This window comes from Thermobia domestica, chromosome 8, assembly GCF_964235325.1.
Source record: "Thermobia domestica chromosome 8, izTheDome1.hap1.1, whole genome shotgun sequence".
Lineage (NCBI taxonomy): Eukaryota > Metazoa > Arthropoda > Insecta > Zygentoma > Lepismatidae > Thermobia > Thermobia domestica.
Window position 1 is genome coordinate 106489104 of NC_137461.1, and position 20372 is coordinate 106509475.

The 20372-nt window shown below is 36.2% G+C and overlaps 1 protein-coding gene across 2 annotated transcripts in view; it reads left to right on the forward strand.

The window, feature by feature from the left end:
* Window positions 1–20115, forward strand: part of Snr1 (SWI/SNF related, matrix associated, actin dependent regulator of chromatin, subfamily b, member 1) — a 44504-nt gene extending 24389 nt beyond the window's left edge. The window contains exons 6-9 of one of the 2 annotated variants that reach the window (XM_081768839.1): window positions 2333–2499; window positions 9314–9519; window positions 11429–11560; window positions 19664–20115. In XM_081768839.1, the coding sequence (XP_081624965.1) occupies window positions 2333–2499; window positions 9314–9519; window positions 11429–11560; window positions 19664–19703 (545 nt within the window). In that variant the 3' untranslated portion in view covers window positions 19704–20115. The remainder of the gene's footprint in view (window positions 1–2332; window positions 2500–9313; window positions 9520–11428; window positions 11561–19663) is intronic. The other variant, XM_081768840.1, reaches the window with a different exon arrangement.
* The last annotated feature ends 257 nt before the right edge of the window (window positions 20116–20372 follow it).

A 20372-nucleotide genomic window follows, 5' to 3' on the forward strand; every position in this document is an offset into this window, starting at 1 on the left:
GATATTTAATTAACAACATAACAATTAAGTTTTTTTTGAAGGTGAGTTTTCTTCCAGAATGATTTTTCTCAAGAAGAACTCAGGCATTTTGTTCATATTTCATAAATAAATATTTCATTATTAGCCTTAATACATGGCTTAAGTGCTTTCTTATGAAAATATCCACAAGAGATAGTTTAGCTTTGGGCTGTAAATTTTCTTCGTAGGAATTTTGCCAGAAATGTGTTATAATTGTGTTCGTATTTCACTAATAATTGTTTCAGTAATAACTACAGCTAACATGATTTAGTTCAAGTACTTGAAAATGCATTTCTGTCTTTGAAATTTACAGAAAAGCTGAATGTGAGATTTTTCATAATTGTAATGATTTTAATTGATTGCTGTTTTTGTGTGCTTTTCCTGGTCTTGTGCTGCATAATAATTTGTCATTATCCTGTATGTGTGGATGGTCGATGGGCCTTCTTTCTCCCAACAGGGTTGTTGTCTGGGAGAACCTCTCTCTTCTTCTTTCATCCACTAATCTGCCAACCTATTCTTGGATACTGTCTTTACTAGCACTATCCTCCAGAAACGGTGCTTTGTGAGTATCAGTCATACATCAGTCTATTTTCGCAACAGTACATACTCTTCAGTAAAATTTCATATGAGATTATGTCTATAGATTAGGAAATCACACAACTCCATACTCAGTTGAAAAACAATTAATATAATCCCTTTTTTTTTCAAACTATATCTGTCACACTGTTACGCAATGATGCTATGTACGAAAAATATATTTTTGTTTGTAAATTTGTTCGGTGCACACTTAAAATGCCATGTAGAAAGAATAAAAATACATGTGCTGGATGTGGGTGGATCGGGTGGCTCTAAGGGGAGTTGGGAGACCACCAAAAGAAAAGCAGCACATTACGCTCCACTTTGTGTATTTAATTATTGTGTATTAATACTGTACTTGCATTAATATTCACTATATAAATTACTGTACTTTTCATTTCACTGTTGTGAGTTTTGAACCTACAGTTGCAATCCTGTTATACCTTCCTGTGTCGAAGTCCTGGAAAATTGGTGATTTGTCCTTGAAACGTTCTGGAAATTTTGGGGGCAAAAAGAGTGGGAGCCCTGGATACTGGAACGAGAAAGTTACTTTCTCGCTTACCTGCATGAAGGATTTGGTTTTATGAGTTATTGTGACCCTGTAAGAAAGCAAGAATGCCTTATATCGGAAGAGTATTAATTAGATCTGTAAGTGAGTATTTGTTTAATGCGTTATACTCACTTCTTGTATCCCTGGTCCTACCCATCAATCTATTCTTTCACTTTTCTTTATTAACAGTTGACGCTCTTGCGGCTCGAAAGCTTAGTATTCCTATTCTTTGTTTGCATTGTGTAACTGTAAAGCATAACACAAATACATTGTTTTAGTTTTAGTTTTATATGCCACAATGGAAGTTTCCTTTGTTCTGATCACTTATATTCGGATTCTCTGTACAAGTAATCAGATATAATGAAAGAATTGTAAAATATACTTCTATTATTAGGATTCCGATTTTATATATACATATTAGTTAACGTCCAACGATTATGCACAAGGCTAAGGGAGAGGAGGAGGATGATATGAGTGAATAAAATGGTGGAATAAAGGAAGTGGGAGAAAACGGGAGAACCGACACATATGGTGTTTCTCCAACACAAAACCCACTTAGCGCGAGTTGGGTCCAAAGCCCCACGCACCAGATGTAAGCCCTCTACCAATGAGTCACAGCGGCCCATGATTGAGATATATTTCAACCTATGGGTCTTACTAGTTGGTTAGCACTTCAGTAGACTTTACTGTCGTGCCCCTGACAGTTCCAGTGTTCTTGGTAGATAGGTTCGAAAATGATGGGTATATATTTATAATACATAAATAAAAGGCTACAGCCTAAGTGAGGTTCTGTGTGACAAGGTAGGACGTAAGAAACTGGATGTTGCATAATCAGAGCGTTGTTTCCCATTTTATTTATTTATTTATTTATTTATTCATAATCCACTGTTTGTATACTAGACGGCTTCCCGTTTGTCTTCACAATTTGGCTTATCGCCAATTTAGAAATCTGGACCAGTAAAGAATCAAATCTGAGAATAATTACTGAAGGCGAGTAATAAGAATAGTTAGTCAGACGATTAGTGAACTGAACATGCTGCTTCAGTGTAGTACCGTAGATTTCATTATATGAGCTGAATCGGAAAGCTAATTCGTTCGTATGTTTTGATAATTTACAATGTGGATTGTTGCGTATTTGCTTTCAAATATTTTGCTGTCTCTCTACGATTTATTTTTTAATATTTACAGAGAGTCTTATCACACCGGAACAGTTTGCAGAGGTTCTGTGCGATGATCTCGACTTGAATCCGTTGACGTTTGTTCCTGCAATTGCGCAGGCAATAAGGCAGCAGATTGATGGTTTCCCCACAGATAATATTTTAGAGGAACAAGCTGACCAAAGAGTAATTATTAAGGTAATCCTATGAACTTCAGATCTGAAAAATCTTTTAAGCTAGTTTTCTAAAATACCTTTTTGAAGTAAATATTTTTCAATATAACAACAATATATATATGTAATGTTCGATATATATATATTTCAGTTCTTTGAATATTACAATTAAAGATAAAATAATGTATTAATATGAGACAGAAAGGAAATTTAGTATTATTACAAACATTTGACTGTGCGTTTTTCAAACCGAGTCCTCTCTTGCGATCACGGTGGTTCAGTAGTATCCTCAGATACGAAGGGTCTTGGCTATTTTGGCTTGTGAAAGTTGAGGTACGTAGTTAGTATTTTCGATGTTACTCATACCAGCATTTTTTCTTTCTTTTTTTTTAAAATTAGGAATGAATCCCATCATCATACTATAGACTCGTGGGTCATTACTTTTTCATTTCATATTCTCTTCAGATATTTATCCATACTTTTTAAAAATATGTCAGTGTTAGCAGGACTCATGCTTGTTCAAATAAGTGTCTTCTGATCTCGGCTATGAAAAATCCAGTTTTATTTATTTATTTATTTTTATTTTAAATCACATTGAGTTTTATTGGGCAAAATTGGGTTTTATTAAATTTTGAACGTACATTTAAGGCTAAGATTCGAATAGTTCATAGTTCGTTTAATAATTATTCGAATAATTTTTAATAGCACTAATTTAAAGCCGTATTCCTACTCAAAAAATCATTTAAACATGCGTGTCCTATTGTGTACATTTGGAATGAAACTACGGAATTCCTTTGTCGTAAACAGGGAATTCATGAAAACTCATTCACATTTCGTGGAACACACTGTGCACTTGGCTTTGACTTATATTTTGATTTCTAGAAAGGGTGAAAATAGATAATTTCGGAGAGTAAGAAATATGTGGGTAATTTTGTGTAATATAGAATAGGAACAACATCCTCTGTTACACTGAGGATTCAAGGAGCAGCCATCCTGGCTGAAGATTCTTTTAACTTTCCTCAAAATATGCCAGGCAAATATTAGGTTAGTACCTCAAGTCTGGAGCCAGACAAAAGAAAAGAATGGCTTTATTAACCCTTTCGGCACAAATGCTGTGCCACGCACACATACCATCGGTTATCATCCTCTAGAACCCATAAGGTTGATTTTTTGTCTTATGTCTACAGGGTATAATGCTACAGCAAAATGCATTTTCTGCTCTTTGCATACGACAGTATAGGGTGATGACATCCCTTCAAGTTTGGGCTTGAAGCCACGTGTTTTGGTCAGCATAGATATTTTTCCCTTTGTTGTTTCGCGAAAGTGGAAGGGAAAGAAAGTTTATCAGTATTGCTTCTTCCTACTCTGTTCTTCCTGGAACTTCTTCAATGGACAAAAACAAATGGCAATATCTAGGGGTAGAGCTGGACTGTAAGGGGGATGCTCCATAATCTCCCAAGACCAAGAGTGAAATTTGGCGATTTGAAGTTTGGAGTGTGTTTGACACGTGCGGTTTTGCTTTGTTATGGAGGAAAACTTCATTGTTAACATATCGATTACCCTGACGCCTTTTCCTAATGACTGCTTACAGAAGAGAGAGAGTGCAACAGTAGCGTTCTTCTTTGATAGTTTCACCTCTTGGCAGGAAATACAGTAGAAATGATCCCCAACTGTCTCAGAATACTGTGAGCATCAGTTTACCGGTCGATAGCGTTGTTCGAAATTTCTTCGTTACGGGCGAGCCGATATATTTCCATACCATACTATGCTGTTTTGACGCGGCAGGTGTAATGCAGCTTCCATGTTTCGTTGCCGTGACAGTGAGATCCAGGAAGGTGTTACCCTCCTCGACATAACGCTGAAAGTAGTTCAGCAACATGACACTTTGCGGTGGACAATGCCATAAACATTGCCGTAGGAAATGCCAAACTCCCTTACAGTGAGATGAACACGGCGATGTGCTTTTATCTTTTCGTCAATATGCCTAATATTGCCTGGTGTTAGCGAGGAATGAGGTCGGCCCAATCACTCATTTTCCTGGACAGTTTTTCATTCATTTTCAAACTCCTTTTCCCATCACTGCACACTTCATACTGCTAAACACTTGTTCTCATACACGGGCTCCATTTCCCTACGAATATCTGTGGCTGTGTCCTTTGGACCATAGAAAACGAATAACACTTTGCTTCTTTGGCAAGTGATATCAGCGCCGTCCAATGGTAGTAATAGAAAGTTTTGCTGGAGACGTTTCAAGAAAAGCCTACCGCATCTCGTATACCTCGAGTTTGTATTAAAATGTACTACACTTTTCTAAAGAGCACAGAATATTATATTTTCTCTCGTAGAACAACATTGATGTCCACCTTAAGCTGACTGCCGTATAAAAGTACTGAAAAATGGTTTCCTATCACAAAAGTCGGTGCTTTCTTCTTCGCGTTTTGACTCTTGTTTTGCCACAGTTCAACTTCAGTTAATGGTCACTGCGCCCAGATAACATGTAGAAACAAAATAAAAGTGCTGAAATTATATGATGCTGAGCAGATGTGGCTTTTAGAAAATACGTAATTTTTGTATCATGTGTACTTGGATTAAGGTGAAACTTTAAAATTTTAAGAAATTTTCAGAAAATTTAACTTAATACTTCACTAAAGTATTTCAAATTATCTTTAATAAATTTATTTCACTTTCTCAATATTGTGCTGTTGCATATTGCAAATTTTGATGAAAATGCAAGAAACGAAAAGAGTCTTTCCTAGTAAGATAGTGAAATTGGCCCTTGATCTAAATTGGGTCGCTATTGACCCAAAAGGTTACCCTTGACCTAAAACTACCTATAAAAAAATGCCCCCTACCCCCTCCCCTATCATATCATAATACTCAAAATTGAATATTTTAAAAAAAAAAATTTAATGGTGGTCGTCGAAAAATTTTGAAGTTTCACAGATTGTAGATACTATCTAGATGTAAATGTGCATTTTTTAAACCATCGATGCGTATTTTCTTTTATTTTTTTGCATGTTGAAAATTTCAAAAAATTGTATAAATTTTTTTGGGGGGAACACGTCGCTGATTTTTGGTTAAAAAATTTGTTATACTCTTAAGTACAACATATATTGTTTTCGAGGTCTGAAAGTGATAGCAACATTGTCAAAATAATAATAATAATAATAAAACTGAAAACAAACGTGTTTTTCGAACAGTTCTGCCACCATTTTAGGGCCCTCATTTTGAGGGCCCCTTCAAACAATCCTTTGCCAAAGTTCACAATTTTCATTTCTCTTGCGTCCCTTCCGCTTCTGTCGTTCTTCGGCTGCTTCGATTGTTTCCATTTCGGAATAGAAGCACCAAATAAATCTCTATAACAGTGTTTCCACTTCAACCGACTTTTGCACAACAAAGTTACACAGCTCGCGGTAGAGAGCGCTACTGTGTGCGGCCAGTGAACCTAGCACTGATAGATACAAGGAGCCGACGCGAGGTGTGTGTCACTTACCTGGAAGTGAAAGCACTGTTACGGAGATATATTTGGTGCTTCTATTCCGAAACGGACACAATCGAAGCAGCTGAAGAACGACAGAAGCGAAAGGGACGCAAGAGAAAGGAAAATTGTGAACTCTGGCAAAGGATTGTGAAGGGGCCTTCACATTAAGAGCCCTAAAATAATGAGAAAACTTTGCGAAAAACACGTTTGTTTTCAGCTTTATTTCTTTTTGACAATGTTGCCATCACTTTCAGGCCCCGAAAAAATATATGTTGTACCTAAGGGTATAACAAATTTTCTAACCAAAAAAATCAGCGACGTGTTGTCCCCCCTAAATTTTCTTTATAGATTTTTTTTTTTTTTTAATTTTTCAACATGCAAAAAAAAACAAAAAAAAGGAAAATACGCATCAATGGTTTTGAACAATATTACATATTTACATTTAGATAGTATCTACAATCTGTTAAACTTTCAAAATTTTTCGACCACCCGAACCAAAATTAAAAAGTATTCAATTTTGAGCATGTATAATACGATAATTCGGTAAAGGGAGGGGGTCATTTTTTTTAAAGGTAGTTTTAGGTCAAGGCTAACCTTTTGGGTCAATAGCGACCCAATTTGGATCAAGGGCCGATTTCACTATGTTACTAGGAAAGACCCTTTTTACGTTTAACACTTACAGTGCTTTTTTATGCGGAATGGGGCGCGGTGGCTCAGTGGTAGAGCGTTCAACTCCAGTGCTTGGGGTCCATGGTTCGATCCCATCTCGCGCCGTGTGGACTGTGTGGTGGACAAGCACCGTGCTCGTGGGTTTTCTTGGTCATCTCCCGTTTCCTCCCTTTCTTCATTCCACCATTTCATTCATTTCTCATCATCACCATCCCTTTAGCCTAACCGGCATACGCGTGGGACGTAAAACTTAAAGATTTCACTTACTTTTTATACGGAACTAACTAAAAATGCTGGGCAATTTTAGGTTATTTTGACATTTCAAAAAATGAGAAATTGTTTGCATATAATAAATATATGTACAGGACGCAAAATATGGTCCTTCTAGTTTGGGAAAATAAATTATTTTTGACATGTAACATATAGTATCATATAGTGAAAAAAAATAAACTCTCTTGTTTCATTGGTTGCAAAATTTGAAAAACACTATTTTATTTTACATACACTTTCATATAGTTATTTCAGAGCAAGCGTTTGATAATATTATTACAGTAATACAATAATATATTGATAATATTATTACAGTAAATATGTAAAGTCTTTCACCTGTATGAAAGGTCTCTATTTACGTAATTCAATGTAAATACTGAATTGTAGAACAAATTACAAGTTGTTTGGGTGAAATGTAGATAATTTATGGCAAAGATGAAAAATTGACAACAGAATGGTAAATTTGAAAACATGATGAAATTTGAAAACGCACAAGCCAATATCTCAAACCGTACATTGATAAACATACTATTTTATTTCTCGTACCATCTTTCTGAGTCTCTCTCGCAAAACACAACACACCTCAGTACATTTTTTTTTTATCAGGTTTTGACTGGGAATTGCCTACATGTCAGTCGTACTACCTTCCAAGATCCACCTGGTTGGGAGAACTCATTATTAGGGATGGCCACAAAGTTCCGGTTCCGGCGGAACCGGTTCCGCGAGGAACCGGTTCTTGAAGATCCGGTTTTCAGAACCGGTTCTGGAACCGGTTCCGGACCTGGATCCGAAAACCCGGTTCCAGAACCGGATCTTAGGAACCGGTTCCAGACCTGGATCCGAAAACCCGGTTCCAGAACCGGATCTTAGGAACCGGTTCCAGATCTGGATCTGAAAACCCGGTTCCAGAAACGGATCTTAGGAACCGGTTCCAGATCTGGATCTGAAAACCCGGTTCCAGAACCGGATCTTAGGAACCGGTTCCAGACCTGGATCCGAAAGCCCCCAAAGACCCGTAAAGGAGGCATAAAGTTCACCTTCAAAAATAATGCAAAGAGGACCATGCGCTTCTGCCTTCCTCGCCCAGACCCGCTTGTGCCCCCAGAAAAAAAAATTTGGTTCACCAGTGGGTGTTTAGCCAAATGAGTTGGCCAGTTTGCCTGTTTAACCAATGAGTTTGCCAGTTACCCAGTTTATTTAGCCAAATGAGACAAGCTGCCGCCGCCTGGGCGCCTGCCTGTCGCTTCCACCATTTCATCTAGCATACTGTTCCCAGCCTGCCAGCAGCTCGGGTTTAGCGTAGGGATGGTCACAAAGTTTCGGTTCCAGCGGAACCGGTTCTGAAACAGAACCGGTTCTAGACCTGGATCCGAAGAACCGGTTCTAGACCTGGATCCGAAGAACCGGTTCTAGACCTGGATCCGAAGAACCGGTTCCAGACCTGGATCCGAAAAACCGGTTCCAGACCTGGATCCGAAAAACCGGATCTTCTAGAACCGGATCCGTTCAGACCCGAAAACCGGTTCCACTAGGAACCGGTTCTGGCCATCCCTACTCATTATCACTACTGAACGCGTGACTCATTTCCCGCTAAAACACAGGGAGCAATTCATACACTCCCTCAGGGCCGTAACTTGTGGGGGGCCGGGGGTGCAACTGCCCTTCCAGGGAAGCTCCCCGCCGTTCGAGGTTGCCCATTTTAAGTCAAAATTTTCTTAACTCCATATACGATACGAACATGAAATTATAAATGAAGCATCAAACAGGTTCACTCCATTACATAAACAAAACAGCACACAAAAGGTAAATAAAACGAAAATGAGTCGTGGGCCCATTTCAGTAAAAATTGTCTACTGTTAGGCGCCCTAGAAATAATATTTATTTGTATGGTTTTGAGATTTTTCAATATTGTCCCCATAATTTGTCATGTATGGAACGGGCCCAGGAACGAAACTAACAGCCAAGTAGACCTTGGCGTGCGGGAGGGCCCACAGGCTCCAAGGAACCCATAAAGAGTAAGGGAAAGATGGAAAGAGAGGGCCCAAGAATTAGAAAAACAACTTTTTCTAGGGGGGGGCAAATACGGATATTAGTGCTTCCCCCCCCCCAGAAAAAAATCTAAGTTACGGCGCAGCACTTCCTACACTCTGTTGTTAACAGTTTGAACTACAAGAACCAAGGGGTGGTTAGAGAACAATTTCAGCCGCAAAATTGGCAGCTCAGAGATTTAGAGGCGAGTATACACGGTCATAGCGCTGATGCCAAAAGCAGCGTAGCCGTGTATACACGGTCATAGCGCTTTAAGTATAAAATAATAAATGCCAACTGGCACATATTACACCTTGTATATATGTATTTTTTCAGTCGAATGTTTTTTTTTATTGTTATTTATTTATATATTTTTATATTGTTATTGCAGCTGAATATCCATGTTGGAAATACTTCTCTAGTAGATCAGGTGGAATGGGACATGAGTGAGAAAGAAAATAACCCAGAGGCCTTTGCTATGAAGTTATGTGCCGAACTGGGATTAGGCGGAGAGTTTGTCACAGCGATTGCGTACAGCATAAGAGGGCAATTAAGCTGGCATCAACGAACATACGCATTCAGGTATCGACAGCACGGGTACATGAGATTTATTTGTTTTCGATTTTTTTAAAATTAATATTATTAATCGTTGGTGCGTGGTAAAATGAGAATGAATATTCACCAAACTCAGGTAACATGATCACATAAAAGGTAATAACTGCTGATGAAATAATTTTTAACCGATTTTTTTTAGGGAAGTTTATTACTGAGTTACATTCTACGACTTTAGTAATAGTTTGAAAACATGAATACTCTGTGATGTATGATAGCGCATAACAGGCATACAGATCCATCACCAAAAGTTTACATTTGGACTGATGATGATTGCGTTAGTGGTTGCCGAAGATCCCCCTCCCTTCCTTATCCTTCAATCTTATCAATCGTTGTAGTGCATTGTTGTTTCGTGACCTCTTTCATTTGCTACTCATAGAAGGGTAATGCGTGATACATATATCAATAAAGAAAAAAAGTTATCGAACTCTGTTAAAACTGTTATCAGATCTGTTCTGAAAATATATATTTAGAGAGCGCCTAAAATTAGCAGAGAAATTATTGTACATTTCGTAAGACTTGGTGGTGTACTGTTTGTGTTTTTAGTCTTTTTGTGTACAAAAAATTGATTATTTCCCTTATTTATCATTAGTGATTATAAGTTCCGTAATAGATGTAATTCATGCTGTGAAATCAATTAGAAAAGAGGAGGAAAGGAAAAGAACTATCGCATTTTCACTTTTTTTGATTGAAGTACAGATAATCAGTTAAGTGTCGGAGTAGTAGTTGTTCAGGATAGAATATAAACGCTCGCTGCTAGAAAGAGTGAAATGCTTCTTGCAAGAATTTCGTACAGAAAACTTGGTAGAAATGACAACTGGAGGATAGTCAAATCAAAGAAGAGTTTGGTTAAGAGAAGTATGGCTAATAAAATTTATCAGACATCGTGCGTGGTTAATTCTTGACAGTTCAGTTGATGAAGTTAGTAGCGGTTGTTGTGACGTTCACGCCACGATATGGGCCATGTTAAGAAGTGCAGCAGGCTAGAAACATTAAGTTTTGTCAGAACCAGAGCATTCCGTGATAGAAGCGCGTCAGATGTAAGGAGATGCAAATATGTTGAAGGTGACGTGTTCAGGATGTCCGATCTGTAGGTCAGAACCAGAAGAAAGAAATTCGGTAGTGCAACAGATTGCCATTATTTCAGTCCACTGTCCTTGTATATTATTTATGTTGCTAAATTTTACCTTCACAAAAATAATACAGATCAGATACTTTAGAAAAGAAAGTGAATTCATAATACAAGGAATCAATTAGGTCATTTCACTTATTTTTCACTTCAATTTGTATAGTAATGTATAAACTTTAGAGATGCGATAAATCGTTTGCTGTCTAAAGGCAAAAAGCCGTATCTGCTGATTTTTTTAATTTTATGTGTTTATCTACTTTTGATTTTATTTATTTATTTTTTAAGGAAATTATGATTTTCTGTTTAGCTAAAAGCTGCAAACTTACAGATACGGTAAGTCTTATACTTATGATGCCTCACCAATATTATAGATTCGGTTTTCTGCTTTCGTCTTATGGTTATATGATTTGTCTGCTGTTGATTTCGTTCAAACCTGTCGATACGATCGTTTGACTTTGGACAGGAGATTTCTTTTAGTTTACAGTTTTATATACACACACAGATCAATAAAAATAAAGGAAGAAAGAAGGTGAACTTTGAAATTGAAAACTGTTGTGTATTCCAGAAGCTCTTTATCGATATCTATAGGTAAGATTGCAACAAACAACGATTTTTTCATTTGAATTCTTTCTTGTAAGAAGGTGTATTGAAACTTGCTACAGAGGTATCAGAAGTTTTTTTTTCTTCTTTCTTTCTTTAAGATGATTGGTTCTGCATGGCAATGTTATATAACTTTAGTAAAGAATAAATACAATTATATTACAGTGAGGCCCCGCTGCCGACTGTGGAAGTGCCATTTAGACCGCCATCAGAAGCAGATCAGTGGGCGCCATTTTTAGAAACGCTTACAGATGCTGAAATGGAGAAGAAAATACGTGATCAGGATCGTAACACAAGGTACGTAAAACAAGATAGTTTTAGTCTTACCACTTAAAAGACATCAAACATTTAAAAGAGTATGCGGAGTTTCCAATACCTGGGAACATCATCCGGATAATAAAGTCGAGATGTCTTAAGAGGAGCAGGACATGTCACCCCCAGGGAAGTATACGCTAAATCCGTAGAGTATCGGTCGGAAAAAAAAAAAAAAAAAAAAAATTAAGTACACCAATGTGAGAAGATAACATAAGGTAACATGTGAGGGACATGAGCAATAACGTTTCAAATAGGATATGATCCAGGGACAAATTTTTCTTTCCCTGCGATAACCGAATCTTCGAGTTCCTTCAGCGATAGGATTCATTATTAGTCGGTGTTATGCATAAGTTTTCATCAGTAGGTTTTGCACTGTTAATGGTTTTAGATCTCTGTAGTTATAGGCACAAAATAAGCCACCCATCAAGCTATTCGTTGTGACTAGTCTTGATACACTAATGGCGGACGCGGTGATTCAGTGGTAGAGCGTTCATCTCTGGTGTTTGGGGTCCCTGGTTCAATCACAGCTCGCGCCAGGTAGTCTTTGTGGTGGACAAACACCGTGTGCGGAGTTCTCCCGTTTTCTCCCACTTGATTCATTCCGCCATTGCATTTGTTTCTCATCATCGCCATTAGCCTAGCCGGCATAATTATGGAACGTAAAACTGAAAGTTTTCATTTTTGATACACTAATTTCACTTCAGTCTACCCCCGCTAGTTTAGTGGCTAGCGCCTGTGCCTCTGCTAGACGTGGGCCCAGGTTCAGTTCCTGATGGGAGAACATTGAAACATTTTTAACGCATTACAGTAGTTCAGATTCCACCTTAAACTGTAGGTACACGTTTCATGTAGCCTTGGTGCAGAAAAGGTACGTTAAATTTCAAAGCATAGAAGAAAAAAAGTTCTTCCACAAACAAAAAATGATAAGGCAGGAGCTTAAAATTATCACAGTTTTCACTGGAGCACTAATGATATCTAGTTTCGAAATAATCACTGTGTCCTTTTATCCGACATTTATCCAATCGTTCTCGAGTTCTCTCTCTTTTGTATTTTATTTTTATTTATTTATTTATTTATTTATTTATTTATTTATTTATTAGCAGAATGCTTGTTCTTCACACGGCAAGAATAAAGTTTATGGAACATATTGAAAGCTATGTACATTTTTGTGGTTTCAAATACTTGTCAATACAAGTTTGATTTCGCTGAAATTATGCTCACAAGTACGAACTAAATTACTCGTAAACAAACTTTTCACTACGTCGAGACTGGGTCACGTCGGTTTCTATCATCCGGAAGTAGTGGATTCACCCAATTATATATTTCAAGGGAATTTATTTTGTCAAATATCCTTCTTACCCCCCAATTTGGAAGATTTCTCCATTTCGTACAAATTATTACTCAAAACTTATATCGCTCAAACTGAATTTTCCAAAAATCAACCTTAAGTTTTTTTTTTTTTTTTTTTTTTTTTTTTTTTTTTTTTTTTTTTTTTTTTTAGTGTCGATGATTAGCCAGATTGACTTCTTGTATGCGATATTCATATTGTGTATGTCAAAACAATATATAAAGGAGGTGGGCTGATAAGGGCCATTTTTCGCCCATCAGGCCCGAGATGTGAAATGCATGGTTTCCAATAGTATACCTCATAAAAATAAGAAATCAAATATATTTTGACGGAAAGCGCTGTAAGTGAGAGGTAAAAAAAAAAAAAATAAATAAATAAACAAAGACGTAAGCCGTGTGTTAATGAAGGAACGTAAACACTAATGTCATGAGTTGGAATCCGAGAAAGCAGTAGTAAATAGAACACTAACGGCAAGAATAAGAAGAATGAAGTCTACTACGACTATGAGATCAATATATTACATCGGAAATAATCAGGCATAGATAATAATCAGATAGCTAGAGACACTTGTAGCTAGTTTGCAGATTAGGCATCGTCCTTGCTGTCGTCATCCGAATCGCCACTGGACCATCGTGCAGCTGCGGCATCTTGTAGTGTATGAGTATATTCTAGACTTGGTTTCTTAACTGCGGTGGAATTGTGGCGCCAGTAAGCCAGAAACCATAGTACGGAAGCAACATGCCCACAACATCCGACGACCCGTGCGCCTACTTTACATTGACAATACCACTGAACTCGGAGAACAGAAGCATCGTCATGATGTATGTACAGAGAGTACATACCTTTGTCACTTAAGTGCTCGTGAGTGTAAGGATCGGATACATCAGGATAAGGATCGGAGGATCGGCTATTGTTGGTCGTTGTTTTTAATCTTTCCCTCAGTATTGCAATATAACGTATCAATGACTTCCCATCGGTACTTCATTGACGCGTGGTATGTATGATTCTTCGATATGTATATCTATTACAGAATGTTATGCCATTCTGCGACTGGTTTTTCTGCTCGCACTTTTACTCATATCATACTTTCAGAAATGAAACGCCTTCTCAATACTCCATAACGTGCTGTCTCTATTTTTGCTGCCCTACACACATATCCGCGCAAACAATACATTTTTTATATATTTTATTGACATGCTGAGCATGTATTTTCAGTCACAATCGGTAACTAACATCAGAGCTGGAGTCTCCAGTTGAACTCGTACATTACAGCGTATAAACGGTATTCATCGCTCTATACTCTCGCGCAATACATTTTGATCTCTAATAGGTAGAAGGACACACTGAACCAAAATCAGTTAGTACTCATATCAAAGGTTACACAGCGTTATATTATGACGAGTCAGATTTATTTTGGTTCATCGACTCCTTCTTCCTATAAGCCTCCATCAAAGACAGCAAACATTACCAAAATGTCGCAAAACGCTGAAACGAACTCTTTTTGGGCTCTCATTTCTATGACTTACTATTTTCTTTATCACGTATCTATTATTTTTACATATGCAACAGAACTTCTAGTATACAAATACATTGCAAACTTGTCGGAATCGGACACTTCATTTTTCCGTTGTCTGATGGGCGAAAAATGGCCCTTATCCGCCCACCTCCTTTTATGGCTGTATGCTGAATGTTTCGAAAGAAATTCATAATATAAGACTAATAAGTCTGTGTACACTTCGGAGTAAAATTACTCAAAGCTCTGTCGTACAAAATAGGTCTATCTCCCTTTTCCGCTCTCTTAGATCTGGAATTTCAGGCATTTTTATCTCAGGTATTTTTGTCTTGAGTCTCAGGAAAACATTTTTCTTTTAGTAAATTTCAGTTACCTATACCCAACTATTTTGGTGATCTGGTGCACAGTGAAAAACAGTCCAAGCCCGCTTTGCCCACTTAGGTTAACTTTTCATAGAACTCTATCCTGTCCTTAACCTAGGATTCAGTGAGCAAATCTATTCAAAATTTGAAGTTTCAAAGATCTGATAGAAGATGAAGGAAAGATGTAAGACCCCCTTTTTCCCATAGGAGTGTCATTTCATAATATTTTACATTACCCTCGGCCTATGGTTTAAGAACATTTATACAAAATTTCAATTTTTTTTCTTTTTTCTTCAAGAGTTCCGAAGATCTGGTAAAAATCGAAGAATACACTCAAGGTTACCTTTTGACCCTAGTCCTTCCTTATACTTCCTCAGCCTAGGATACGTGGGAAGTATTTATATACAATATTTGTAGATATTATGTCTAACAGTTTTAGAAATCTGGATAACGGCAAAAAATATTAAAGACTCTCTTTCTCTTCATACTACCACTTTTGAAAAAAAGAAAAAAGGAAAAAAGTCATATTATTTACAGCCTAGAGTGTAAGGAGAACATTTATATAAGATTTTAAGATTATATACCTAATAGTTTCGGAGTTACAGCAAACATCAAAACTCATTCAAGCCTCCCTATCCCTCCTTAGGTGCCACATTCAAAAAAAAAAAAAAAAAAAAAAAAAAAAAAAAAAAAAAATCCCGTCTTATGTACAGTTTAGATTACAAGGGGAATACATACGGAAAATTTCAAAGTTCTACGCCTAATAGTTTTGAAAATGCTGCTAATGGTTTAAGAAAAGTGAAAAAAAAATCAAGCCTCGTTCTCTCTTCATAGCTGCTTCGTGAAAAAAAAAGTTTTAACTGCAGCTTAAGAGGCCTCATCCCGGCGAAATTAAAATACCGCTAATTTTACAGTAATTATGTGATATCTTCCAATAGATAAAAGATAATCGAAATGTGGAACAAGAGCGCCCTAGACAATATTATTTTGCATGAGGTACCGTTATCACAAGTCACCTAGTGGATTTCCGTTTTCAGCAGTTTAGAAACGCAAAAATAAATGCCGATTTTCAAAATATCTCGAAATCGAAAGCAGATAAGTGAGTCGTGATAACGGTATCTCATGTAAAATGATAAAATATAGAGCGCTTTTGTTCCACATTTCCATTATCTTTTATCTAATGGAAGATATCGCATAATCATTGTAAAATTAGCGGTGTTTTAATTTCGCCGGGATGAGGCCTCTTAAACTTCAAGGAAGAAATTTGTTCAAAATTCCAAAAGTGTACGCCTAATAGTTTCGGAGATATGTAATATATTGGCTAAAAATTGTGATACAAGATACACAAACTTATTCTACCTATCTGGAACAAGTAAAAATTTCCACAAGAGTGGAAAGAATCAATCATTGTTCCAATTTACAAGAAAGGCGACAAAACTGATTGTAATAATTATCGAGGCATTTCTCTTCTGTCAGCAAGATTGACCCCACACGGAGATGAAATTATTAGAGATTATCAACGCGAATTTAGACGAAATCGATCAACTATCGACCAAGTATTTTCCATTCGACAAATACTCGAAAATAAGTGGGAATACAATACCGCGGTACATCAGCTATTTATTGATTTTAAAAAGGTTTACATTTAGGAGAGAGACATTGTACAAAAGCTATATTTGGAATATCGAAAAGTCATTATATATACATGCTTATGTCTCTGGTCTCTTTACAATACCTGAAGATGAGTCGATGTCCGCATTCGAAATGTGGGATGTCAATATCTTCAGCTTGCTGATAGCCCGAGAAGATTTATTAAAATCACGTCGCAAGGAAAAATTCAAGTCCTTCTTTAGTTGTAATATTTTGAACTTTAATAATTAATTGAAAGCGATCTGTCTAGTAGGACCCATAGATTCAATTCCATGAACCCCCAGGTAATTTTTCAGTGAAAAAAAAAAAAAAAAAAAAAAAAAAAAAAAAAAAAAAAAACCCTGTCAGGAATATTGATTCTATATTACCGTACCTGTTGGTACATTTTACATACGAGCAGTAAATGAATGTTAAGCTGGCAAGAAATGAATTAATCGATTAAATGTATTTAAACAGACGCAAGTATTACAAAATAATATTCTACAATATTATTAGCGTTTAACGAAAAAAAAAAAAAAAGCCAAAGTAACGATATACAGGATGGCTCGTTTTAATCGTTCCATTGAAATATCTTGAGAATAATACAATATAGAAAAAATATTTAGAGGAAAAGTTCCATATTTCAAAACGGGAAATTAAATTCTACTAAATTTATCCTTCCCGTCTCCCATAAATTTTGCCAGCTACTTTGCCTTCATCGTGCTGCATAATAGCTTAGAGACTGATACACACGTGTGCATACTGTTTTGTTGCTGTGTGAAACCCGATTTGACATGGCTGTGAAACGGAGCAGCCTCTGTATTCTTGCAGTTCATGAAGTTACGAGCTCATTTTAGAGGCAGGCTCATGCTTTATTAGTAACATTGCTAAAAGATCAGTTACACTTGGCTCAAAGTTGATCTCAAATGGTCTTGATTGACGATAATTTACTAAATCCTTTCTAAGTTGAGGTAGCAATCACTGGTAAGGTAATGAAAATTCTCAATGCAATGCAAAATTTAGGAAATACTAAATTCAGTAGATCCGTCTCATCTCCAGTTAGCAGTTGACCATGGAGATCTTACACTTCAGAATATCACCAATGGTACCCGTTCTAACAGTTTGTATAGAACTCGCAGAAACAATTATTTTCTTGTACACAGATATATGTCACACTTTTGAGAGTTTACTTTTGATCTAATGACACATCGTTGTTTATATCTTGATGACGTCATCATGTGAACAAAGAATCATAAATGCTGCCCGGGTCTTGAAATGTGTGTCCTGTCATGGCGTAATAGGTTCATCATCTGCCGATGACTTGCTACTCGTATGTATACAAAGATTCGACAATATTTAGTCAATATGTAATAGTGTTGAGTGTTCCCTGTTCCAGTAAAACCTGATTCCAATAGTTTTCAGCTGTTGTAATGTAGTAAAAATATAAAAATAAAAAAAATCCTTCAAAACACAGATCATGTCCTGGATCAAGTACTTGTATCAGTCGCAGTACCACAGAGTCACCAACAGTCATTGATGATTCAGAATCTGATCTGAGTGAGAATTTACTGTCATAAACAAAGAAATTCACTACTGAACTATCACAATGAGTCCAGTTTCAACCTTTTGAATGATGTTTTCCAGGAACATGTTGTTTGAGGTTTGTCCTACCATAGAATGGAGCCGTTTCCTCATCAACATGTAATTGCTTCGATCGAAGAAATTTTTAACTTGCGTATTGAACTAATTCGAGAAGAGGTCTGAGGCTCCACAACTTGTCACGTCCCTATCTTCATCAGCAATGTCGTCGTATACTTCTTTGATGTTGCATCTGAATGTAAAAGAATCTGGTTCTGGATATGTTTTATGTTGATGTTGCTTTGCTAGTACAGCGGGAGCCTTGGGAGTTGTAATGAAAAAGAATAAACTAAATGTGATTAAAAACATATAATAAAAAAGGAAAGCAAATTGCTTGTATTTTTACAAAATACAAAATCCGAATTTACTATTACAGAATTTAATAATAAATTTCGTTACAATAAATTGAATACCGAATTATGCGATTCAGTACTTTTTTTCAAAATCATTTCCAAATAATTGGTTAGTAGGCGGAGGTGTATAAGGAATCATAATTAAATGGTGGAAAATGAAGAGAATAGGTGATCTTGAAATAAACTACTACATATTTTTATTTTCTTATGCAACCCTAAATTTGGTATTACATTCCGATAATTGATAAAGAATCCATGTATTTACAACCTACCTTCGTATATGTAATTTCAAATATTAGCATTCAAATAACAATGTACAGTTAGTCACGAGGAAATCAAAACAAAGCTAGCACAAAAAGTATATGCTTATAGCAAAGAAATATCAATGTATATTTAATAATACCTACTTCATAATCTTGTTATCACATGCTTCATATGGCGTTCTTCCATTTTTAACTGCATTCTATTGCTTCCTGTTGTCATTCCGTGAACCACCTGATATTAGGAATGATAGTTGAAAAAATAACGGCAGACATAATCATTACGTAGGTTAAAGCAATAAACGTTAATGTTTGCTTAAGCAACCACAGGGAACGAGCAGGTTAACGAAGAAAATCTAAAGATAAGACAATCGAAAGATCTCATTAAGCTGAACAAAATAATATGGGTGAGTGTAAATTCTCATGCGTCATTTTCGAGAATATCGACCAAAAAAAATATTTTTTTCTCATCCTGAAAATTCATGATGTATTGTAATCATTTTACCGACTAAGATGAAATCGATCTTCAAGTGTACCCTCATCAAGATTTTCATTATAACACTAGCAAGAAGACAAGACACACAACATGGTTAATGAGGGGTACCACTAAATTATGATTAATTTTTAATGTTTGTTTAATTACAATATTGTCCAAGTTATATATATATACCAATGGATAGATCATATTTGATATACATCCTAGTATTTCATTAACATTCGCCCGACTGAGACTAGGTCAATTTTCAGTCATCAACGTTGCAGTTAGTCTGGAAATGTAAACACTACAGTATGTTCTGCTGAAAAATCCATCTAAAGTTTTGACGGATCAAAAATAATTTTATGTTCAGCAAGTGCGTTAAGGTATCATCGCCGCACGAGCGTTAAGTAAGTATCGAGTTATATATTTTGATCTCTATAGTTATATAGGTATATTGTATTTTAGTGTTTATATATATCTTACTGCTTTCTTTCTTGTTTCTAGGCGTATGCGGCGTCTTGCTAATACAACTCCAGGATGGTAGTGGTTTCCAGATATTCCAAAATCTCACAGAAGAGGAAGTATCTTGTACATATTTTATATATATACAGTATATATATCTTAATAATAAGTCCATCATGATGTTAAGTGCAAACATGAGTTTTTGTGTGTACGTGTGTGTGTGTGTGTATGTGCGTAAGTCATAAGTGAACGATTGAAAGATTGTAAAATATATTTTTATCTCTCCTATGGTGATACAAAGCAAAAGTATTTCATATATTTTTTTTATGTATAAGTTCGTTTTCATCGTAGATAGCACGAACGTCTCATTAAACCATCAGGAGAATGAAACCATTGACATTTCATTTTTTTTATATTTGTAGTGAATCAGAAGTAGCACTTCGGTCCTCTATCATGTTTACTCTGTATTCTAGAATAAATACTTATAAAAATAATTTTTGTTTTTCTTTTTAATGTGAAAGCCTGTGTGTTACCACAATACTGACCTGAAAGTATTTCTGTAAAGATGAAAAGCTCGCCTATATTTTAAGTGCAATTATCCTGCACTTCGTCAGGATTGTTAAAAACTTAAATCATGTTATGTAGCTGACTAATCACATCCTAAAATATGGTACAGGGTGTCCGAGAAGTCCTTCCCTGATTACAGAAATTGATAACTCAGGCTAGAAATAAGATAGAAATATGAAACTGG